We start from the raw sequence: 25,925 nt of genomic DNA on the forward strand, positions 1-25,925 counted from the left end.
CAGGGTACAGCCAACTATAACGTGAAATTCAATCAAAGAGAAAGTGGAGCTCTAAAAAGAAATTATTTTCCTTTTTTTACTAAAAAACCTCAAACTTCTCTTCTGCAGAAGAAAAAAGATATTAATTTTCCAAAGAGAGCACAGTAAATGTGATCAGTGTGTTTGGAGGTTTTAAATGGCAGCTGTACTTCCCATTCTGACCTAGTATTTTATAAAGGAACTTTAAAAGAAAGTTGTTGCTAGCTTATAAAATGACAGTCTAATAATGAAGAGGTGACATTTAACGAAATCCACCCCCATGCAGCAAAGCATTCAACAGTTTGCACTTTGCTCAAATCCTGTTTATTTTATGAAATATAATCTCAAGAGTCACTTTTAGGTTTATTCTGATACAATTTGTTGACTATTGATAGATTTAAGCCCATCTCCAAGTGCTTTGTTAAAAAAAGGGGAGCGGCTATTACAGTGATTGTCACATCAACACAGCATTTATAGAAATGGAGGAGAATTTACCACATCCTGGCTGTTTCTCCATCTTGTTTAAAACCAGGTAATTTTTAATAGAAAACAAACCAGCTGCATTCTGACATCTTTTGTAATTCAAGCAAATAAATGTAGGACTCCAAGCCAGAAAATGACATAAAGAAGTGCAGCTCTTTCCAAGACCGCTTGTCATTCACAGGGACAATAAATCCATCACTTGTGCTCACAATCAGATGAGCAGACCTTTGAAATTCTTTTCCTAGCACCCATGCTACTCCCATTAATGTAATGGCAGTAACAGGCCTGTGTCAGGAAATAAACTGATGGCTTTTGTAGATCTCCAGCTACAGGAAAAAAAAAAAAAAAAAAAGGGACTGGATGCAGTAATGCAATATTTTGATGTATGTCGATCCCAGTTATTTTATTGCTGCTGCATAAAATAACTACAGAACACTCACCACAATACACTAAAAATAAAAAACACTTGCTAGTGATGACAATCATAATAAACCACTGGGAAAATATGGTTTATTTTCATGAGTCACTTTTGCTTCTTATTGAAGCCTCTCCTTCTCTTTAGGACTTCCAGGATTCTTTTATTATCCTTCTAAGATGCAGCCTTATCAAAGAGGCCACATCTGAACTATATTATAATAATCTCCATCCAAGCAACTGTCATACCATACATTAATGTGAGAGAAGTATCAAGATGAATAATTCCAAACCAATAATAAAGCCAATGTTTGGATCAATTTTATTTGGGGTTTAGGGTTTTTTTCCCCCAAGAACAAAAACTTTGTGATACAGATTTTGGTCCACTGAGAAGAAAAAGCAGCTTCCAGAATGACTGCCAAGTATTTGCTGTGGATGAGCATTTCTACTTGCTATAACCACAGAGAATCCAAGGGCTGTAGCCAAGGCTCCATTTCAGCTGTTTTCTGAGCCATAAAGTACTCAAATAGAACAGTCAAAACTCAGTGCTTGCCAAACGTTCTGTCCTTTTGCTAGATTAACTTCACAGCACTTCACTGACAATTATCTGGAAATATTTAAAATAACTGGATGCTACATTTGCATCTTAAATTGAAGCAATTTCAATTTTCACTTCAATTTTCCTTTTCTGCCCTCCCACCACTGCCCTCCCACCCCTGAGAGAGGGGCAGCCTTCTCACTTTCTAACTTGGAGGATGTGGGTTTAGTTTTGGTCGTTTTTTCGCTGTTGCTTTGGTTTGTTAGTTTTTCTTTTAAAAACTTAAAACTTGCACCTGAAAAATGGGCAAGAGGGAGATGAACTACATTTGGACTCCAAGGCTGCAATCTGCTGGGCACTGCTGCACAGCTGCATTTTTGGACAACGACACGGTCCAGAGATGGAGGCCAGGAATAACTCCCCTGCCAGCAGCATCTCAGGAGCTCCAGCTCCTGCTCCTCACTGGCTGTTCCCTAGGGACTGATGCTCTTCTGGACACTGCTGGCCCTTGGTGACTCTTGTGGCCCTCAGAGAGGCCTGGGCAAGTGCAGCAACCCCCTGAAAGCTGAAACAGCCTTCTCAGGGGCATAAAAAGGAAGAGTTTTCCTCTCTGCCTGAAACTCATGCTTCAAATCAACCCGTGTCACCCAACAGAAGGGCAGCTGCAAAAGAGAGCCTGGAGTGACCCAAACTATGGCATCAGCCTGCCTTGCACAGCACTAACTTCCTCTGTGGATAGACCAGGCAAGCTGGCTGGCCCCAGATGCACCCAAGACACCCTGGAGCAGGCACAGTGCAGTACTCACCCTCCGGCAGCGGCCGCGTGCAGGCACGTTCTTCCAAAGCTGTCGGGGGTGTCTATGTCAAAGCCTGCAGACAGCACGTGCTCATTACTAAACAAGGACACTACGCTATACTTTTGTCCTAGTTAAACCACAGGAAACATCGCAGAGACAGAAAAATCAGTTAGTTGGGGAAGAAACAGAACGCAAGCAACGACAGTCAGAGAGAGAGAGAGGTTGTCACGGGAACGGCGAGCGGCTGCTCCGCTTTGGCGGCGCTATAAAAAGAGCCACAAAGTTGACGAGCGAGCGTCTATTTCCACATCCAGCTCCTCCACATCCCTGTCTGCAGCCATGTGACAGGCTGCAGGAGGCACAGACTTGCCAAGAGGACTGTGACAGCACGACAGGAAGACAGAAAACATGGAGACATGAGGAAGAAGCACAGAGTCAGCCTAAACACGAGCTGGGGCTGTTTTCGTTGCGTGTGGTTGTCAGATTGGGAAGAGGCTCCCAGCAATATGTGGGGATATTCATCAACGTGCACAAGGCCAAAGGTAGCAGCCTGACAGTGCTAACTCTGGTCACCCAGAGTGTTTTCTCTTCCTATCTAGAGGTCAAGGCCAGAGCACACCAAGTTTTAATATAATAGGGTATGTAATTACCATTTTTCACATTTCTTTTTACCCTACAGGACTCAAGTTAAGGAGAAAAAGTAGTCGTAGGACATTTTACATGTTAAGTAATGAAGGAGTTTTCTAGAAAACTTGTATGATCTGGGTCAGGATTTTTTAACTCACAGGAACTCTTGCCTGGAAAAATCAGAATTTGGGATTTGGCCACTGATTACTAACTTTTTTGAAACAGTTGCACAAACAAGCTCTGGCTCCTTCTGCTTTGGGCTCTGGTGAGGATCCCAAGCCTGTTCTCTTGACACTACACCTCCACTCATTTTCTCTCTCATGCCCCCAGAGCTTTGGCCAGCCTATCTCCTTAACTACAGATTCAGAAACACACTTTAGATGCATGTAAAATACATCACCATCATCATCAGTGAGATGTAAATACCAGTGCCAGTGCAGACCCCAAGGAGATAATTTCAGAATTACTCCTTTGGCAGGCAGAAGGGAAGAATCCCCAGAAGAAAACAGGATCTCACATTCCTATGGTCTGGAAAGGGGTTCTAAATTCTCTCCCTCCCGCGGTAAATTAGTCTAAACTCTCTGAACCTACTGGGAGAAAAGAGCTTTGGGCATGAACAACACAGGAAGTACCAGCATGGCTTTGGGAAAGCCTTGCATGCTCTGCTGCACTGCCCCACACAGCAGCCTTTCATTAGAATAATTCACAACAAAGAGTAGAAAGGGGCTGCAAGCAGCAGAGACAAACACTACTCGAGTTCCTGGAACACTGGGGGATTTACTCACCCGATGATAACAATTTCCTGCAGCAGTCTGAGTGGGCATTCAGTGCTGCTAAGTGTAAAGGGAACATGTTGTGGATCCCACACCTGAAAGGGACAACAGCCTCGTGAGAAAATGCAGGTTACATACATACACAGCACACCAAAAGCTCCTTCCAGAAAGGCAACATTTTTCTCATGCTTTTCTAGGAAGATCCTTTCTTGCTGCCTGCCATTATTTTTATCTGTATTTCCTTAACAGCCTTCTTGAGAGTTAAAAATATTCTGATGCAGCAAAATCTTGGCATTATGCTTTGAACAGAATGTGGCAGGATGGTTTGCAAAAATTCCAGGCGAAGCCAAGGTAAGGGAGGAAGTAAGAGAGCAGAGACTGCTTGGAGTCAATTGCCCAGTGAGCCACAAATTTCTGCACCAGCTACACACAAGGCAACTGCCATTCTGAGGGAAATGTAAATGCCAAAAATTTCTCTATATTATTTCTGAATCCCTTTTTTTTTGCAGATGACTCTTCACACTTTCCTTTAGGCTGCCATGTCACAGTTTTCTTCTACAGCTTAAGAACTAATAATCTAATTTTCCTATTTTCTCCAGCTACTCTCCTCACCTCCTCTTTCATTTTTTCCACCCTTTAATACATGACCCTCTTTTCAATCACACAATAAACTTTCAGAGCAGACGTGATGGGTAAGAAAAAAAAGGTAGCCATTAGATTGAGCCTATCTATCATTAGTCTAAATACGTATCAGGCAAATATGTATTTTTTAAACAAGCTGAGCAGTCAGCAACTTTAATTAATATCAGGAAATCATGTCAGTTCAGTCCCTAGGCATGCCACTGCTTACTGTCTAAAGATACTTTTGGGTCTGGACATCTTGGTGTCTTTCATTCTTTTCTGTAAAAGAATTGTTTTCTGTAAAGCATCTTGTTATTCTAGAAATATTATCCTACTGGCAGTTCTCCAAGTGCACATAAACATGGAGCCTCTGAAACGAACTATCTTGACAAGATTATCATCTACTGCCTGCTCCAGCAGATTTTTTTTTTAACTTACAAACTCCAGAACAATAGCAGATGGATTCATATCAGTCCTTCATTTCTGTGAGACAATTGGTGGATGGGAGAGTATGATCACCTCATGGAGGAGGATTTCAGATACAGAGCCAAAAACAAAGGATCTTGTCTTTCTACCACCATAGATCATAATTACTTAGGAAGCTTAAGACATTAGTTAATGTGGATGTTTACACAGATACCTTGCTCTCTCCAAGATTTTCTACATAAATGTATTTAACTAATTTCGGTTTGTTGTCAAAAAATGTATTCTTTCCAGAACTCACAGGCCCATTCTTTCTCTGTCTTCACATTAAATGTGTCCTCCTTGCTGCTGCACTACACTTGTGCTGCTGTACAGATTTTAATTTTGCTATTAGCAGCATCTATACCTTAGAGTAAATCTATTAAGAGATGATCTGACAGCCTGTTCTCTGAAGAAAACATTGCAAGCTCCATTGAGCTGCTGGATCTGTACACACAGGTTGCATTTTCTAGCCATGAATTTGTTTATTTAAGGTAACACTGGACATTCCATATTGCTGTGCTTCTCCCTATACCCATTTCCCTCTGTCTCCTCCTCCACCTAGTTATCTAATGCAATATTATTCATCTTTTTGCTCAAGATTTCCACCCAGCAGATGTTTTGGCTGGTTTCCACCGAAATCCACTATCTGCACATTTGCTAGCCAGTGTCCCACTTCTACAGTGCTGTTCACACTGGTTCCTCCCATCACTTGCACACTTTCCCTTCCAGTGCACCACCTCAAAGACTGGCCGAGCTGTCTGCACTCATTGTGAACAGTGCTGCAGTGTTTTCTTTCCTAAACCTGTTTGGGGAGCTCACCCAGAGTTAATGCAGCACATATTGAAAGCACATTTAGCACAGGCAGTAGCATCATTTCCATCTGCCTGGTATCTCTGAGCCAACTTCTTATTTCACTTATTTCTGCTGCTGGAAAAAGTATTTTATTTGATCAATGTTCCAGTCACCCAACTGTGAAATAGAAATTTCTAACTGAATAACCCTGATTCCAAGAGTGGAGTGGGCTATCCTAGTGCATCTCATTTTCCTTTAAAACCTCAAGATAACAGACAGCAACTGACTGTACTGGAGAAAGAGAGAGGAAAAACCTACACCTCTATTAAGATACCAAGATCATCATGCTGGCTGTATTAATAAAATCCAGTGACACTAGCTGAAGCCTGTGGAATTGCATTATCCATGCCAATTGAAGATCTGTTCCACCTTCTGAGTTGGTAGGGTGACAGTTGTACTTAGCAAAGGAGAATGGGCAAATGTGTCACTTGCATAAACACCATCAAGCAAATAAACAAAACACTGAGAGCTGCAATTACCCCCCAAATTCAAACCAGTCATTTGCATTTGATAGCATGGCTTCCTAACTAGGTAGGAAAAGTCTCTGATTTCTATGGCAGGTTCTATGTTGAACACAAATTATATTTCGGAGACATGTGGAGGTAATTGCAAAAACCTTACATTCATGAAATCAGATGCTGCTCTGAAACACCTGGTACAGATATCCCTCATGGCACTGCATTACCCTTATCTCATACCCCTGTGTTTATGTCCAGGTTTGCCATTTCCTTTTGACAGACCCTAGGAACCTGACCATAGCTAAACAATACCCAAGTACTCTGTGTGTGTGTGTATATATATATATATATATATATACACACACACGCACCCCTACTCCATGTACATTAACACCACTGTCCCCATCAATGCTTCAGGGAAAAGAAGCAATACTTGTACCACTTGTAATCATGCAAGTGGGCACAACAGAATTTAGCAGAGTTTGCTTCCCCTCCACACTTTCCAATTGTTCATATTTTAGTCTCATGTCACCCAGTGAAGTACAGTAAATTCTGCTTGTCAGTTTTAACCTTCCCACTTCAGAAGGTGAGGAGCAGATGTGTTTCCAGGCACTGGACATAACACTTGATCCTCACAAACAGCCCCACTTGAGGCACCTACTTGGCAGTGTCAGCTCCACTGGTGATGAGGGTGTTGATCAAAAGCTCGTGTCCATATCTTGCAGCCACGTGCAGAGGGGTGTTACCATCCTTATCAACACAGTCAATTTCCCCTCCTGCAGAAGAGATTTTCACACAGTTTAACATTGAGAAATTCAACATGAACCAGGGACCACAAGTGCTACTTGTCTCTAGCGACAGCACCATGAGCAGCCCAGAGCTGCTCTTAGCCACTGAATTTCCCAGAGCAAGGACCAGCACACAGCAAGCTCCCAGCTGTCAGCCATGGTCTGGCAGCACCACCTGCACCTCCCTCTCCACCCGCAGTGGTGGGGAAGAGTAGTGGGAACGGGATGATGTACAAGGGTCAAGTACATGATTTGGATTTGCTGTCTATCTAAAGGTACAAATAGGTGCCCTGAAATAAACTACAACATAATCTGCTGAAATTGTAGTCTCATTTGTAAAGGCACTGCCACTCAGCCTTATCTGTACAACAATGTTAACTAGAGTTCACTCTGGAGGCCATCAGGAACACACTGCAAATAAACATGTTGTGCGCTTTCTGTGTGTCTTACCAAAGAACAGCCAAACAGTGCTTATGTAGGACTTTTCCTTTTGCAATTTAAACCTGGCATCTTGTGTTTTATTCACATAAGCAGGAAAAATGGATTATTTCTTTAGACAGATTACAGACAAGTCCCTGTTTTCTTTTTGGACCAAGAACTGTAACTTTTTCAGTCTCTCCTTGCCAGTCAGGTTTACTGCATTCCAACCGTTCTCTCCTTCCCCCAGTCCTCTCCAGCTGGCCTGCATCCCTTGGAAGCAAAAGCCAAAACCAGTACTACAGCTGACATCCCCCAGTGCTGAGCTGAGCAAACAGGATTACTTCATGCCTGCTGGCCACCCTCCTATCTGTGCACTCCTGGACATTGCACAGCACCAGGCACATCCATGATCCATTTTTCCAAGCACCACAACACTGCTGACTTGTGGTCAACAACCTTCTGATCCTCCACAAGCCCCAGATCCCTTCTTGAGGGACTGCCACCCACCTGGCTGTTGCCATTCTGAACTTGTCCAGCTGATACTCCTGCCTCTGTGTGTGATTTTTCTTTTGCTTTGCTTGCATTATAACTTCTGTCTCCAGTTCTACAAAATAATTTTTTATTCTGACTCCACCTTCTGCCAAACTAAGTCTCTCCCAACTACATTTTTTTTCTCCAAATGTTAAAAGCACATTTTCTATTCCACTATCCAAGCTTTTAATGAAAACAGTGGATAGTTCCAGACCCAGAAGGGAAACTGAAAACTCCCTCACTACACCTTCCATTTCAACAACAATTCATTTATTACTAATCTCTGAGTGTAGTTTTACAACCAGTTATGCACCAGAGCTGTAGTATTTTAATACTCTGCTGGTTTGCTGTGAGAATACTTCCTGAAAGCATGTAAAAAGTCTTGCTAACATCAGGATATGGTAATACTTACTGCATGTTCACTATTCACAGGTGATAACAGAGCTGAATTGCAACAGGAAGAGTTCTAGTAAAGCACTTGATAGCATGCCCTGAGAAGCTGTGGATTCCCCATTCCTGGAAGTGTTCAAGACCACTGGATGAGCTGGATGAGGTTCTAAGAAACCTGATCCAGTGCATGGAATGCCCTCCCCATGGCAGATGGGTTACAACCACATCATATTTAAGGTCCCTTCCAACCTTTCTAATTTCTGATTTTTTAATGGTAAACAAAGGTCAGTGAAATGCTTGAACAGGTTCCCTGGGGCACAGCATCCACCAGTGGAGGTCTCCACAAACAGAAACTGCACATGGAAAAGTCAGAGGACTGTGCTGTGTTCACAAAACACTATTAAACTGCTGTAGAAGAGAATTGTGATGTTCCAGCTTCTTTTACTCTTGAGAAATCTATGCAAGATACTGCCCACTTTGGCTGATATATGTAATGTTCCCCAGCATTTCTTTTTCCTCATTTTTAAAGAAAGGCATCACACTTGCAGTTTTCCAATTTTAAGGTAATCCATTCTTCTTCTACAAGTTGCTAAAGACAGCAACCAGATATTGAGACATCCTTAGCCAACTCATTAAGTATTGCAGAATTAAATTCCATTGCTTTAAATTATTGACATTTCTCTCTTCCCCAAGATCCTGTGGCAATGAGGCATAAAGTCACTGCAATGAGATCTGTGTACAATACTAAAATTAGAGGGGCAGAAAACAAAGAAAGAAAGAAGTGAAACCCAAGTAAGTGGAAGAAAAGTAGAGAGGCATGAAGGACAGATGAAGAACTGTCAGTCCTTTCACACACAAATCCAACAGTGAACAATGGCTGTAAGCCTGAGCATATTAGACTAAAAAACTAAAAACTGAAGCAAAGCACAGTTTCTTGCATTTTACCCTAACTCCCTTTTATTATTACTATTTTATTTATCCCAGGAGAGAGAGAATAATTTGCATGATGACCTGAAAGAAGCATGATCTACTGGAGACCTGCATTTTAAAACATAATTTTGTTTAAATGTGTCATTACATTTAAAGTACAATTGTTCAACCATCTCCAACACTTCACACTTCAGTTCTAAGTTTGGGATTTTGGAAAACAAAATAAAACTAACCAATGAACAAAGCCCAGACCATCATGTCTCAGGTACTGGCCCAATGTGAGAAGCTTAAGTAAAGAATCAGTAATAGTAACCTCTGTCATCCAGAAATAGGCCTCTGCCAGATCTCAAAGAATAATTCCTATCTTCTATAGTATTCTTGGACAAGAAAAGATGTCTGAAAAATGACTGGTAATCTGGAATTCTGGCTGTGCCAGAACAAACAAGGCAGTACTGCTCCTCCCCCCTGAGTACATATTTGACACTTCATGAATACAGGGGTAAGGGATGAACTAAGAGAGGTGAGAAAAGCACAGCAGCTGAATGCAGAGTAGAAAAAATGGTTTGAGCACTAAGAACACCAGGGCTCCCAAACGTCAACAACTGAAAACTTGCACATCCTTCTCAGCAGAAAAAAGACCTAAATGCACCTCTGAATTCTTGTTTTCAGGTTAAGAATCTGAATAGATCATCTGGACCACTGTCAGCTGGAAAATGATGGAATTTTGTTAACAACCAAAATCTCAGGTTTTGATGGCACGATGGAATGAGAGCTGTCAGTTCAGCTAAAAGCCAGAAGTCCATGGAGCTGCCCTCTGGGTCAGAACAACTGAAAATTGCAAGAGTGGATGTGCCTGATCCCTTGGAGAGCCACTCCAGAGTCACAGAAACTCACCGTTCTGGATGAGGGTCTGCGAGCGCGTAAACCTCCCATGGACAGCTGTCATGTGCAGGGGGCTCTTCCCATCCTTACTCTGGCAGGAATGAAACACAGCAGCAGTTTAGCATGTGAAGGCTGAATGAAAGCAAAGGTACAATGAGTACAGAGCAATGCTTTGGGTTTTAGAGAAAGAAATTGAGACCAGGAAAGCCAGGCATGGGGTTTCACCTTCATTGGCAAGCACAGCCCCCAAATTCTTCTTAATAATTCTGAGTTTAAATAGTGTACTGATTATTCACTGATCTTAAGGGACTTGCCAGAGGTGTTAAGTGCTGGAAATTAAATGCCAGTTTCACAGATGGGAAAATGAAGTACAGACTTTTAACTAAAGGAGTCAGAATCTTATATGGACTCAGCAGACCTCAAGTCTTCTGATACTTATACCAGTATCCCCTGTTGGATAACAATAAATTTCTTTCAGCTTCATCGAGATGTGTATGTGTAAGTTGTGCCTTCAAGAATATTCAGATAGCCTAAGCAGAATCAGACGTTGTAAGCTGAGGCTCTAAAGTAGGTAACAAGCAACCCTGGAAAGGGGACTTCTTGGAATCAGGTTTAATTACATCCTTATTACCGGGAGAAGAAAAACACTAAAAAGGAATAGTTCTTTGACTTAGCACCATTCCATGACACAGCATTTTGACAGAGCTCTTGGAACTATATTTTAGTACTTTTTCATGCCTTCATGAAAGTGGCTGGCCTAGAGTTTAGAGTTCTCATTGTATTTATCAAGGCACTGAGAGCTCCCCTGCTGGGATGTAATCTCACCCAAACAGTTTCCTGATCAACATTCTCAGCATCACTCCAATTCCATCAAGGATTTAAAGCCATGCTGTACTTGTTGTTACAGTTTCCTCCTGAGATGTGCAAAGTAGGATAAAGCAAAACCGTAAAGCTGGTATTCAAGTTTTACCTGAATATTAACATCTGCCCCATTATTCACTAGTAGTTCGAGACACAGTGCTCCATGAGTGGAGGCAGCAGCAAAATGCAAGGGGGTGAATCCATTGTTATTAGGCTGATTTACATTAGCACCATAGTCAATCAGCTCATTAACAACAGAATCCTGACCATTGTAACAGGCAATGTGAAGTGCAGTATTTCCATAGATGTTCATCTCATCAATCTAAAATGAGACAAGGAGACATAGTTAAAATTACAGACATCAGCTTAACGTTTTACGTCATGCATCACACACTGCAAATGGAAATAGCTGGAGGCTGAACTGTCACAGGGCATAGTTCTCACCAGCACATTTCATCGACAAATTATACTCCCAGACAGCTCCACTTGGAATGCTTCACCTTTCCTATTATTAACTTCTTATCCCACTGACAATTTCTAAAACCAGTGTGAAGCTTTAAGCTGATAGCAGGACTACGTAATGACGATAATGATGACAAAAGTCCTTACAAGCTGGAAAGCTTTTCCATGTAAGTGGAAAAAACAGGATGAACAAAAGCTCACAATCTTTATATTTAAAAAGATTACAGCAGTGAGCATTGAGTTTTTGTGAACAGAACCAGGCACAAGAGCTGTTACCACAGTTTTATTTTGGATAGGGAATGAAAGTATCTGAGTAAAAGCAACGTGAAAGTGCACAGACATTTACATTTCAATAAGACATCACTTTCAGTAGCTCAGTATTATAAAGATATAATTAAGATTATGCTACTTCTTGATGACCAACTTAGTATCCAACTGCTGTTCTGTAAAACAGGGCGAGACAGATTGTACAAAAGACTTGGGAATGGTATGAACAGCCTTCCATGAAATACAGGTGTCTCAAAGATCATATCCCCAGTGGTGGAGAATGTGGAACTTAAAGGGACTTATTAGCATAGCACTGTTAATAATAGGAAACAGCTATTCCCCTTCAACTTCACAGCCAACAGCCTGTGAACACGAACTTCTGACAATTTTCTGGCAGGTCAAGTCAGCTGAAAACGCCATGGCAAAAGCCATGGCTTTATTTGACATCTCTGATTAACTGTCTGATTAGGCTCTTCTGATCATCTCACCACAGCTTTGCGGAGCTGACAATAACAAGAAGTCTACGCCCTGAAAAAAGTTATTTTCCAGAGTGAAAACAATCTATCAGCTACAAAGGAAATACAGGTCTGTAAACTGAAACAGCCTGAACTGCTGTTTAGTGAAGTGCACAGTGTGTATGTTGAGAACAATCACTCATCATATCAAAGGAAATGCTGACCCAAGGAAAATTTCATTACTCCATCTCCTTCTGCAGGAACAGGATATATCTCCTGATTCCTTCAGCAAGGTGGCCTAGAATTTATTGTCCATATCAGACTTTTTTTAATACAGAATGTGTCCTGATTCTTGAACTAATAAACCACATGAAGCACAAAGTGGTCTGGAAAATGGGACCCCTTTCCTTTAGAGGTCACTGTCTTTAGCAGCATCCATAAGGAAGAAGAAGAGAGTATCTCTAAATAGAGGGAAGTAAAGTGCACAATACCACGTACCTCCACCCCCAGGTTAAGGAGTTGTTTCACAATGTTAATCTGGCCATTGGATGCAGCTGCATGAAGTGGGGTGTAACCCTTCTTGTCTTTACAAGTCACTTCTGCACCATGATTAATCAGTAAGGCAACAACTTCCAGGTGACCTTCAAAACAAAAAATAGTTGTGAGTAGACCATCCTACAGCATTACTTCTCCCTGATTACTGCTTTCTTGCTAACACACTGCCCTTTCACTGCTGTTTCAAAGTGCTCCCACAGTTTTACAAAGAAAGAAAAAGCATTTTCATAAATGTTTCTAATCCTAGCTCCAGGCCTTGTGAAGAAATCCATGCATTCACCTTCTCCAAATGTGTCAAATTTCTCTTTACTGAATTGATTTTCCAGTTGCCAAAAGAACAAAACCACACCTCTTTTCCATTTATTTCTCTCGAGCTAACAGAGTGTTTTATTCTCTCTCTTAGAGAGGACAGTGATACAGTGAGCATAGGAGCATGGCAATGCAAGTCTCTCAAAACAGCATCCTGTTGATGTCACCTGCAAACACAACTGCTAACACTTCTTGGGTTTTGTTGGAGATAAAAAATAACCTTAATAAATTATAAAATGAAGAGGAACAGTCTTATTGCTTCATGCCGAGACAGAACTGCCTTAGAATTAAACATTTTTTATGTCAAACACCATACAGAGCTGTGCTCTGTCTGAGCTGCACAGCACTTTCATAACAGGGGCAGCTCTGGTCATGTGCAGGACCTAGGAAACCATATGTAAAAAGTCCATAGATAACTAGTGTCCAAAAATAATTAAATATTCCAGAAACTCTGTAAAGGTTTACAGCTCATTCTCTAACTATCATCATCTCATTATCTAACTTCTGTCTAGATTGCACTACATGGCTAATTTAGACCTTAGATGTACATCATGAATTTCTGAAAACATTAAAGTGGAAAAGAAGTGTAGAATTGCACAGCACAATGTAAGAGCCTTTCAAATCTAGAGAGAGAAGTTCAAAGCTCATTAGCTCAAAAGCCACATCACAGTTGTTGGCAAGAGCCTTTCCATCTGTGTCTGTGTATATCAAAAAAACCACACAATATGCTTTTCTCACAGTTGAAAATCTCCTATTATCTCATTTCTAAAAGTGCCAGGATTAAAATCAAGATTTCTGACAGATCAAGTGAAAGATTTCTTGGCTGAGGGCACACAAGTCCCCACAAATTGTAACCTGAAATATACAGCTTGGCCAAAAAAAGCTCCTGACCAAGCATGACCACTATCACAGGAAATCTTACGTTTTTAAATTATAATGTCCCACTGTAGGAAATTTGCCTTTAACTTGAAAGAAATGATAAGGCAAACTGCATGAATTAAGCAGTATTTGGTAGCACCACTTATTTTCTGAACAGACATTCGGCTGCTCTTGTCCACTCTGGAATAAAAGGTGACAATTTGCTCCTAACAGGAAGAAAGTGCCTATTGTGCATTTCCTAAGAATATCATAACCTAGCTATAAACTTCATAAACAGCAAAATTTATGCAGTTACCTGCATTCCACTGAAAGTACTTTTTAGCAAAAACTGAAACAAATACAACCTGGGGTTTTCTTCTAGTACAAATATGGTTCAGGCTTGACTTAAGAGTCAGGATAAAAAGACCAAAATGAAAAACCCCACAATTAACTGTCTTTAAAAGGAAATCACAGCCAAGATCTCCCTGGCTGCAAACCCATAATTGGACAGTGTTTATTTAGATCAGCTGAACCCTTCCCTCTTCAGGGTAATTACAATATTCTCTTTCCATGGCCAGGTGTGTTCTTGTCCATTTTAAGACAAGCTATCTGTTTGTGAATAGGAAATTAAAAAGAAGGAGCAGCAGCCCAAGCCTTACCCATGTACGCTGCCCAGTGAAGAGCTCTTCTGTCCTTTTTGTCAAAAGCATTGATGTTTGCCCCCTTGGCTATGAGCAAGTTCACCATCTAGAAGTAACAACAACACATCAAACCAACCCTACAGATCACACACACAAAGGTTTATAACAAATCAATCTTGCAATAAAGCTGGGAGCACAAAATGCTGCATTTGAATGATTGTTTCTGATATTCTCTATCAAGGAGATTTAGATAATGACAGTTAGACACAGGCATTACTATCTCTTTCCTACAGTCCAGTGTTTTAAAGGCCAAACACCATCACCATTTTACAGGAACTACCATTCCTCTTTCTTCTTTCAATCACAGTACAACTCATCAACTTTCTGTGACAGAAGTTTACTGTTCCAGTCTAAGAGTTTTTATTCTATATCTAGATCTTCAGGTGTAGAATGGAAAATTGAGGATCTTTAAACCCAGATCTAAAGACTAGCAAAACCAAGGAGGCAAAAATCTAGGGGCTTTATTTACATAAGTTTTTTTTATATATTTAAATAAAAATACAAGAAAGGTTTGCTTGTATAAGTAGGGAAAAACAGAAGCTCATTTTCTAGAAGGTCAATTAGAAAAGCAGAGTGACTGGATCTCGCACAGCTGCATGTTTCCTCAGTATGAAATGAATCCACCAGTCTTCCCTTTTCTGTTCTGCCACTCTTATTTTCACAGGCAGTCCGGCTCCAAAGAAGCAGTAAAAGGGGACCCTGGAGCTGCTGGTGGCACAGCCATCTCTCCAGGAGTGCCTGCACACCTCACTCGTACCCTGGCTCTGCACAGGTACCTTCCAGCCACCGCTGTGTTTCTGCAGGTAGGGAACCCATCCCACACTTTGGGAAGCAGCCAAGTGACAGTGATGCCCTAAGCTTTAGCTTTCATATTTGCAGATTCTGTGCTGCCCAGGGAGGTAGTTCTGAGCCTCATATTAAGGGCCAGTAAGCTCTCTTCACAGAGTAGGTAGATGAAACAAACCCTTTTCCTGCTGAGGACCAAGGACAACTTTCGGCCCAACAGCATAAACAATGGTGGACTGAAGAAAGAAAACAAGAAGGATGAGACCTCACAACCTGAAGCTATAATTGGACAATTAAACCCCAATATGCAAATGGAGCAAAAATTATAAAAATTTAAGCTCTAGTCACCAGTCAGCCATTTTTTTTGGTGACTATTCATAGTCGACCCTGGGTGCAGCCTCAGTCAGGCTCTTGTCCTGCCCAAGGTGGATCCTGATGGCCTTTCAATAAATACCTACTTTATTCTCTATCTGTGTCCAGTCTCTGTTTCAGGTCAGCTTTCCAAGGCATCAGCAGGATCCCTGGTGCTCAGGGACAGGGGGCTCAGCCCAGGCCCGGCCACAGCAGGTTGAGGGCACCAAAGGAGACCCCAGCTCGGGCGGGCGGCACGGACTCACCTCGATGTGGCCGTTGAGGGCGGCGTGGTGCAGCGCCGTGCGCCCGCCGCGGTCCGACACGTTGACGCTGCTCAGCAGGGGGATGAGGATCTCCGCACACTTCACCGCCTTGTTGGCGGCCGCCACGTGCAGCGGGGTCTGCCAGTTCTTGTCCCGGGCGTTGACATCGGCCGAGTGCTTGATGAGCACCTGCACGGCTTCCTGCAAGGGCAGCACCGCCGTCACCCGCAGGAAACGTGTGGGCCTGCCCTGACAGCTCCCTCAGGGAGCACAGGGGCCGGGAGGAGAGCAGCGTCCCTCCAAAACACCTCCCAGGCCTCTGGAATGGTGTTGGCCATTCCAATGCCCCAGCACACATCACCTCTGCTGTCACTGAGAGCAGCGGCCCCACACTCAACACTGGCCAGGTGGATCTGAGGATGTGCTAAGCTGCCTATGCAGGGAGCCCATCCTGTTGGGTTGATTAACCATCAGTACTCATAGCTGTGCTTCCAGTGAAGAAATGGACTCACTTGAGCCATTACTGTCACCACCCGTGGGCTCAGCCTTGGCCAGCAGCAGGACACTCCTGGAGCTGCCTAGCACTGGCTCTGTCGGACATGAAGAAGCTTCTGGCATTTTCCCACTACCAGATCCTTGCGACACAAACCCCACACACACTGCTACAGGACTCATTTACAACGTGAAAAGCACGTCAAAAGGATGGCAAAGTGCTGCATGCTTTATTTATAAACAGGAAAAAGGAGAAAATAGAAGAATGTGTGAAAACTAAATTTTAGCCTAGCAAAAACATGAGAATGCTGCTGTCCCCATCTTAGCATTAGCATTCCTGTCCTCCCCAAGGCCTAAGCACAGGCCAAGGGTCTTGACTGCAATATCCATTCTGTCAGCCTGAGACCAAACAACATCATTTAAGGTTAATTTTGTTGGTTAAAAGTAAATATTTGCCAGTGAGAAAATGTACTGTTCTCTCTTGAGAGTCCCTCTTGCTGGAGAATTCACAATGAGTTCTTTTCTGCTTCTGCTCCTGCATCTGCCATTAAGCAAGTCAGATAAAAACCACAATTTGTTTCTCAAAACTGCATTTCTTTTCTTCTTCCTTTTTCCCTTCCTAAACAAACAAAATGCAGAGGAACTACTGGGACACAGTAGCTTTCAAGCAGCCTTGTCTGATAAATACAACTGACATCTGGTATGTGGGAGAGCCCTAGTCCTACATAGTACCTTATTCTTTTTCCACAAACTGAAAAATTTTCTGTTAAGCCTGGCCAAAACTTTATTAACGAGTAACAAACTCATACAGTATGTTTACATAGTACTTTTTTATCTAGAAGGCCCAGGAGAGTGCCTGCAGTCTGTATCAACACTACATACATACTGGGAGTTTTATGTCTTTGTCCTCAACTGATCTTAGCAGTTTCTACAGCCATCTCACAAACTGTCCTCTAACAGATTTGTTCAGTGAGTGACACTGCATCTCTTACAGCACTAATAATGATATATGATTGTTGATGTCTCAATAGGATTTTGTTTTTTAAATTACAGGCCTACTATTTTAAGAGTCATTTAAATGTAATTCACTGGAGACCTACTCAGCTGGGACATGAAGTCAGCAGGAAAATTCATGCACTCTCAGTGAAAAAAAAAAAAAGAAAAAGTTAAAGGAGAATTTTTAGAAGTATGTAATGAAGACTGAATACCCAAAGCTAAAAATACTAAAGATTTTAAAAGAAAAACATTTACACATTTTTGTTTACATCTGCAGTCTGCTGTTTTTTCAATTTTGGGATCAAAAGTTAAAAACTTTGTGGAAAAGTTTTAATTCTATTGTTTTTGAGAGCATGAGTTTTACTCTTTCATTTAGGTTTCTCCATATGCATGCAGTGCCCAGCTGTGGTGTAAGCCTCTGCAGTCAGTGTCTCTAGCTAACCCAGTTATCACAGTGAAATCTCTGCACTTTTTCAAACTGTTTAGGGCTGGAAGCTGATATATCCATTAACAATCCTACACAGATACCCTAAGGGTTGCTGATTTATAAACAAATATTTAAATCCCTAAAGCCCCTGAAAAATCATTAAGGCGTAAGTAAAGAAGTGTCTGTTCTTTTAATCAACATATAAAAGGGTTCAAGAAGATAACTTCTGAATCCTCTGAAATCTTCATAGGAAACAATTGATAATAAAACTTAAAATTTGTCATTGATCATTCTGAAAACAACTGTGCTCACAAGAACTTCCAAAAGTACCCTGAGTCCTGCTGGTCAACTTCTGGACCAGTAATTCATCTTCCCTATCAATGGGAACTCTGAATTCACGTACTGCTATCTATTACTATTATCACCATCAAAGCTGCACATTTGTTCACTTGTGTAAGAAGGTAAAAAGCAGAACTGAAAGAGCCTCAAAAATAATAAATCCTGTTTCCAAATTGTTACCAGAAGCAGCAACTATAGTACAAATAATGAAGAAAAAATGCCAGGAGAAGAAAGCTGAATGTGCTTATGAACTACACCATGAAAAGGGATCAAAGGCCGATGCCTTCCCCTGCTGCCTCACTAATGCACCCGGGTACTCACTGAGAGGTACCAGAACTGCCAGCACACTTTCTCCTTATGCTTCAGCTGGCAAAGAGTTAAAGATGAGACACAAAGCCACAGAAAGACATACATTTTCTGTTAGGACTGTCACTGACGATAAAAATCATGTACTCTGACACATCCAAAACCAGAAACCAAGCACACTGCGATTCCCGCATCAGAAAGACTGTGGCTGTTTTTTAAGGTTTAAGTCTGATCTTTGTTTTCCAACATGGCTTTTTGTATTTTTGCATCATTACAGCATTCATGGTCTATCAGATATTCCTTTCAGAGGGTTTCAGAGGATGCCAGCAGCTGGGAAGCTCAGCCAGCAGCCAAACAATACCCGAGTTCAGAAGCGAGCCCAGGATTCCTGCCTCCAGGCTTGGCAAGTGCTGGGAGGTGATTCGAGTCCATCAGGCTCTGGAAGACAGCCACCCTCTGTCTCTTTTACAACCCCTCCCCTCATCCCCAGCAGCCAATTCAGTGTGCAGTTGGGCTCACTGTTAACAAAGTATTGGGAGGGTAGAAGTAGACAGGGAGGTCCACAGTGGAAAGCCAAGAATAATGGTGCAGCTGAAAGCAGAGTAATGCCCAAGCTGCATTCCTGGTAGTTATTGCTGCTCCTTTTTAACATGCAATGGAAGAGGTACAACATGATGCCAGAGGATTTCTATTTGTCAAGTAAAAGAAATAAGGGCAAACCCTCCCTTCTGCATGAATCAAGTGCATTAACAGCAAACCTAACGGATGCCTTGAAATGTAATTAACCAAAACAAATTATGTGGTAATGCATGTTGGATCACATCCACATCCACTCCCTTCTGGCACATACACAGCATGCACACACCCACACGGACTTATTCCTCTTTTTTCACCACCTGAAGATGATGTGGGCACTGTAGACCACTGTGGACTCTATCCCATGTGAGTCTTGCTCACTACTCCCTGTGCTATGGTAATGTAAAGCAAGGTGGAAATCAAGCACATGAAGGCTCAAGAGCAGATACAAGTAACTTGCAAATGCTGGCCTCCAGCTGCAGTGCCCTGCATGCAGGAAATGCCTTCCCTCTTTGCATGCCCATTGCCACCTCCCATAGCTCTCCAGGGTTTGCTTTTCCCCCAGCATGTTAGTTGTGTGTAAAAGCAGGGTAATCAAATCCTACTCACTTCACTTCTTGAAGCAACCGCTCGATGGAGAGGAGTCAGCCACATGTTGTCCTTGGCATTGACACGAGCTCCTGCAAATAAACAGCAGAGGTTACATGCACACCCTGGGTGTGACACTGAGAGCCTGGCCCAGCTGTTCCTCAGTAACCAGAGCTGAGTACATGGTACTCCCAGTGCTCCCTAGGACTCTCCTGGCACCACGTTCACCTTGAAAATGCATTTCCAGACGTCAAATAGATAAAGCAGGATGCAGAAAGAAAGGAACTGGATAGATAGGACTATTATTCGGAATTGCTTTGTTTACAGGACACAAAAGAAGCAAGATTTGTTGGAAGGAATTATATATGTATGCATGTACACATGTGTCTATGTAGATGCATTTTTTTTAACATCAGCTGATACAGCTGGGGAGAAGAAAAGCACCCTTTGCTCAAAGCACTCTGCTGTCTGCAGACATAACGAAGGGAACTAGCCTGAGCAACCTTCGCTTGTTTCCAGCTCCATCAGGCAGACCCCAAAAAATAACCACTTCCCTGCTTCACAAATCCTGCTGGGATCAAGAAAACAGGACCAGGAAATGCTCAGGTTGGAGACAAAACTGGGCACTTACTGCATCAAGTTCTGTGGATGTTATTGGTGAAACAAGGGAAGTGCAGGGATGAAGAAGACACTGATCTGCCTCCTGTGCAGTTCAGTGCTAACAGGTACTCTGACAAGGGCAGCTGAGCAAGAGGATGGATTTGGGCTGGCTTGCCAGAAAAAAAGGATGAAGGAAGAATATTTGACAACTATAGTGGTTCTGGTTGACTGCAGACCAAAATTTTTTTCTTTAAAAAAAGGTATCCCATACATTTGTGCAATCAAAAAGATTTCTTTGCAAGAAATACTAAAGCTATTCACTGATGTGATACCTCAGGAAGGAAATCTAGTGATAAGGACTAGAGAAACTAGTTTTTGAAGGGGTTTAATGTGAAAATATTGTACCTCACAGGCTTGCAGGTAGCAGTATTTGTCTGAGAAGGGCAGCACATGCAGAAAAAAATGTAGAGAAGCACAGATGTCATGTGCACAGCCTGGGTGAGCCTCTGAACTTCATGAACAAAGGGATGCTTAAACTTCATTTTGCACCATAACTTAAGTGCATTCAAAAGGCTGTAATTAATAAATCCCACTCTCTGAATCACCAGTACTTTCTGAGAGATGATTCTCAGGAATATTAAGATGTTTGCCTCTGAATCACAGTGGTTATTGGGAATCGTGCTAGATAATCAGAGAAGAAACAAGTTCTTGCATATTTCCACAAGTCAGGATGTAGTTTTTTGGCTGCAAGGAAAACAAGGCCACTTTCATAACTAATGCAACAATTAGAGGCAATTCTCCAAACTCACCTCAGAACCTGGTAGCTGGTGGTACAATCTGCCCTCTGGAAAAACACCCTTTAGAACAGACACCATTTGAAAGAGTTTTCTAATTAATCTGTCTAAGCAAGGAAGCTTTTGCCTTCTTTTGTCTTTGTGAAAAGGCCCTTACAGATGACACGATAGCATCCTGCCCTTTGCCTGCATTGTGTGAGGCTCTGGAGACCAACAAAGCAGTAACTTTCTCCACCATCAGGAACCTGACAGGACTTCAAGGCACCTTCCATTATCCTGATTTGGCCTGGTAAGGGTCTTGGAGATGGAAACTGCTTATGTGAATTCCTAGTGATTGACAGCAAATTCCTCTTTCTGGGTTTAGAAATTGTTTTTGTATTTGCCTTATGCTTTGCAATGCTCATGTTTTCAATGGTGTCCTCTACGCTCCAGGAATGTAGGGGCCCATCCTGTGACAGTCCTGAGGACAGCCCTTTGAAAGCAGAGTAACACAGAAATCCAATTTTAAAGACTAAGTCCTCTAGAACATGCTAATACATCTAAAATGGGCCCTACAAACCCCAGAAGCTTAAATTTTCAAGACCATCTCACAGCACATCCTCAAAGTCAACCAGAAATTCAGTGCCCCTCTCTTCACTCTGGACCAAGCACCTTAACCACATTTCAGTGCAATTCCTACAATATTCCATGAATTAATCTGTGTGTCTATAAGGACAAAGAGGGCTGAAAAACACTCAGATTGGTGTAAATTTTGTCATTCATAGCACAATCTTCCTTGAAAATATAAGTTGATTTAAAGATTTCACTTAAAATCCTTTCAGATAACCACAGCACCCACCCATTCTATAAAATATCCACTTTAAAAAAGAAGCTTTTCAGAGTAAAGCCTTTTCTCAACCTTACCTTCTCCACCATGCTCTTCCTGAGCCTGACAGAAAGGCTCAGCTGTAAGGATTTGCTTTGTGAGGCTGAAGTAGATAACATAACATATAATGTTACAGATAAAATCAACAGAGAGGAAACCTTCTGTATTCTACTTTTCTTTAATATGGCTGTTTTCTAATCTTTGCCATTTTTCACTCAAAATTTTTTCTGCCAGAAGAGGAAATAAGCCTGAAACTGCCTCTGTTCTTTTGCGATCTGAAATAAACAACTCGATGCTGGCTTTCAGGAATAAAGATAACATCTCTTTATCATAACCAAAGTACAGTTTTCCATCCAGCACATCTGCCAAATCCATATCTCTAGATTCCACAGTCTAAATCTCCACTATTATGGATAGTCAATGGGGGAAGAAAACTGTACTCTTTAACCTGTTAATGTCATTACTCAAGTGCACCTTTCCAACTTCTCCCATAAGACACAGCAACAGGCCCACCAAAATGTAAGGACAGCTTCTTGGCAAGAAGCCCAGAGCCTTCTGAAATAGTGAGGTAAGGCAGTATTGCCAAGATGGCAAGTGCCTTGGTGAGGAACAAGGGGTAAGGGACTGAGCTCAAGCATGATGCCCTCAGGCACCAGCTCAAAGCCCAGAATGTGGAGAGGCACCAGCACAAATGGGAATGCAGCTTGTATTTGCCCAGATGATTTTTCTTGCACATCCACGTTTTGTATCATACAGGGATTCCTTCTGTGAGATGGTTACCTTGCTCCTTCTCCTTTCTGACAGAAAGGTGGTGAAGAAGTGCTCAAAGCTCCCTGCTTTCAGGTAGCCTGGAAAAATAAAACCACACAGCACCCTTCCCCAGTTTAACTGTATGATTATGGATCAGACCTTGGAGCTGGTGTAAACCTCTCTGGCTCTGACATTTAATGGGCCAGAGTGACTCACACCAGCACAGGGACCTGGCACTCTCTCTCCTGTATCAGTTCCAAACAGACTCCATTTCAATGGCTACCTAGAAAGCCATTCCTGGTCTGTCTCCAACCACCTGGGCAGAAATTTCATTCATTAGACACTACATTTATTTGTGCTGCCACCAGTTTATGGACCATAAATCTCAGAAGGTGCATATTTAATTTAATTTCTCTCCTGAACACTGTACAAAATGAAATGTGTTGATACTCCTCCTAGCTTCTACTCATGCTGAGAATATTGCTTGACACCAACAGTGTTTGTATGCTTTCTCTCTGTGAAAACACCACCTCATTTTAAGTCACACAATAAAGCTTTTCTGCTTATGTAACTAAATGCTATGTTCAGATTAATATTTTATTATACACTTTTACTACTACCATTTTCTGACTGAAGAGGTGAAGCAAAGGAAGATGCTGCACTTGTCTTTGCAGCCTAGCTCATGGAGGGAGAGATCACAGTCACAAAGAGGTGTTTATAAGGAGTCATAAACCTGCTCCTCCCAAGCCTCAGAAACCTCTAAACCTGCTCTTGGATACAAGTACTTATGCTCATCATGAGTAATGATACTTCAGATATTAAAGAACAATGAATAAGTAGAATATACAACACAAAATTAATTTTGACTCATGCTGAGCTAGTTGGGAAAGATCCCCACACAGTTCCTGCAGACTGAACCCCAGCACAGCCCCACTGACACAAAGTTCAATTTTTAAAACCCCACATTATAAGTTTTTTCAAACTTACTTGGATATATAAAAACTCCCCAAGATGCATCACCTACATTTAATGCTGTTGATCAGACAAACCCTATAACCAACCCATGGATGACATTTTGGCAGTGGGGTGCTGGAACTAAGTGTCCCAGAAGAACTCTAGAAAGCCTTCTTCCCTCATCAGGAATGTTCACTGGATATTTTTGGATGCTGTTTGGGAAAAATGGGATAAACCATTTCACCTTTCTCTTTATGAAAATATTGCCTGTGCTGTTGCTGGCAAAACTTGAAAAAATGCATTGCTCCTGCAATCTCCTCACACCACAATGGAACAGCAGTATGTGACAAACAACACACACTGCAAGAATAAATGCACAGATTAAATTTATTAACTCCTTCCTGCCAAGGAAGAAAATCATGCTGCATTTAGTATATTGAAAACCCACCCAAGCATAACCTGTCAGCAGAACACTGTTCTTTTCAACCATTCTGCTGCCATCAGGGGTAGAGTAGAAAGATCTGATATATGTCCAGCTAGTTACCCTCACTAAGCAATTAAGCGACCCGAAATTCCCCCAAAATGAACAGAGAAAACACATAGCTACAGGAAACTGAGTTCTTATTTTCTGCATTTTCCAGGTCTGGCTAGACTGGTGAGCCACAGAAATATGATTGTGTGGTCTGCACACACCCATCTGATCTGACTTTGAAATTTCATGCTTTAAGCAGGAGGCTGGGTCAGGTCATCTCCAGAAATACCTTCCAGCCTGAATTATATTCTAGGATTCAAGGCTGGAAATTAGAAAGTGCCTCATAATCAAAGGGCTGAGAATTCTAAAGTAACCTTTAAAAAAAAGTATGGAATTAATTTGAAGAAGCAGTCTAAAAATTTGTGGAACCAATTGCATAGCAAGGTTGCTTGCAAAGGGTTAGAAGTTTGTACCATAAGGTTCCTTTCAGTCCCACATTCTTAAATCCCCATAAGCTTTACTCTTACAGTTCTCCAGCTTAGAAAAACACTGCCTTTGAAATCTGCAAGCACATCCAGGAGTTTGCCATGAATTATGCTCCCCTCTTGAGAGATGACTGCTTTACACTTTGTTCTGACATATTTTGATCATGTTTTCTGTCACTACAACAGTTGGGAAACTTTTTTTTTTTCTTTTGTTTAGATACTTCCTACTACATGTTTTCTAATATCCAAATAAACTTCCTGACTTTTAGAAACATGCTTCTAATGTAAATAGCACTTACAATTCATTTAAGCTAATTTTTTTTTTTTTTTGCTATTATTCCATAATTTTTGCTTAACAGGAATTCTTGGATTGTACTCCAGGATGTGAAGCCACATTTCAAATATGTACTTCAGCAAGTTTCTGAATCACAAATACTGTCAGTGTGAAGGCTTTGTAAGTGGTTAAAAGCCATTTACTTTGTTTATTAATTCTGCTCAGTCACAGGCTGCATTTTATGATTGTATCACCAAATTTAAATATATTTTCTAAGCTTGCAAGAAATGCAGTCAGCTCTGTGAAACTCAGAAATAAGCAATGCCCAAAACTCCCTTTGCTGGGTATACCTTGTAGCTTTAAAAGGAGATGATTTACCAGTTAATAGCAGTGAGGGACTATACCTTACCTGACAAAATGAGAAGCTCAATAATGTCTGCATCTCCCAGGAATGATGCAACATGAAGAGGGGTTCTTTTCTCAGCATCCTAAAAAAAACACAGATTGTCCAGTTATAAAACATAGTCAATAAGTGCAAGCATTAGTATTAAACAGCAAAAGATTTGTATATATTTAAAATATTTTTCTGTGTGCATTTCTGTTTGTAATTAGAAATGCAATCTCAGCCAGTGGAAGAAAATTCAAGGCCTCAAAACACACTTCCTCCCAATAATCCTCTATTTTTTATCACTCATTTCCACTAGACCTTGCAGAGACATTGCTTTTACTCTGATATGCTGTTACAGGTAGATGAAATCAAAGCTAATGAGCAAAGACAGCATCTTTAGGTCTCTTTCAGAAACATTTTCCACTCTTAGCACATAATACCCACTCCACAATAAGATAATCCAGATGCCCCTGGATATCAGACTTTGTAATGCAATTTGCATCAACTGTTTAACACCAGAATCTTCAGAAGGATAACTCAGGAGAAATAGTTGGAACCACACACAAGGTCAAGATGCAAACTCCTCTTGGTCTACACAAAGGTTCTTGTACACCATAGCCTGGGTATCTACAGCAGCCCAAGATGGGCATGTACACCTTGACTGACCTTTAAACATAATTAAAGTATTACCAGTTAAATCTGCCTTTAAACTTAGAAGAATTGCTAAGATAGATATATAGATATATATAAAACTTCTGAAA

At 41.5% G+C, this 25,925-nt stretch overlaps 1 protein-coding gene across 6 annotated transcripts in view; it reads right to left on the reverse strand.

The window, feature by feature from the left end:
* The window catches only part of ANKRD44 (ankyrin repeat domain 44), a 130,521-nt gene that overhangs the window by 35,568 nt on the left and 69,028 nt on the right, over nt 1-25,925 (reverse strand). For all 6 annotated transcript variants that reach the window (XM_083865227.1, XM_083865224.1, XM_083865226.1 and 3 more), the window contains 10 exons: nt 25,186-25,264; nt 19,604-19,674; nt 15,859-16,059; nt 14,414-14,501; nt 12,531-12,673; nt 10,958-11,170; nt 10,000-10,078; nt 6,708-6,822; nt 3,663-3,745; nt 2,260-2,323 (listed from right to left, as the gene is read on the reverse strand). In XM_083865227.1, coding sequence (XP_083721353.1) covers nt 2,260-2,323; nt 3,663-3,745; nt 6,708-6,822; nt 10,000-10,078; nt 10,958-11,170; nt 12,531-12,673; nt 14,414-14,501; nt 15,859-16,059; nt 19,604-19,674; nt 25,186-25,264 — 1,136 coding nt within the window. The remainder of the gene's footprint in view (nt 1-2,259; nt 2,324-3,662; nt 3,746-6,707; nt 6,823-9,999; nt 10,079-10,957; nt 11,171-12,530; nt 12,674-14,413; nt 14,502-15,858; nt 16,060-19,603; nt 19,675-25,185; nt 25,265-25,925) is intronic.

Source organism: Zosterops lateralis (assembly GCF_965231275.1).
Source record: "Zosterops lateralis genome assembly, chromosome: 7".
NCBI lineage: Eukaryota > Metazoa > Chordata > Aves > Passeriformes > Zosteropidae > Zosterops > Zosterops lateralis.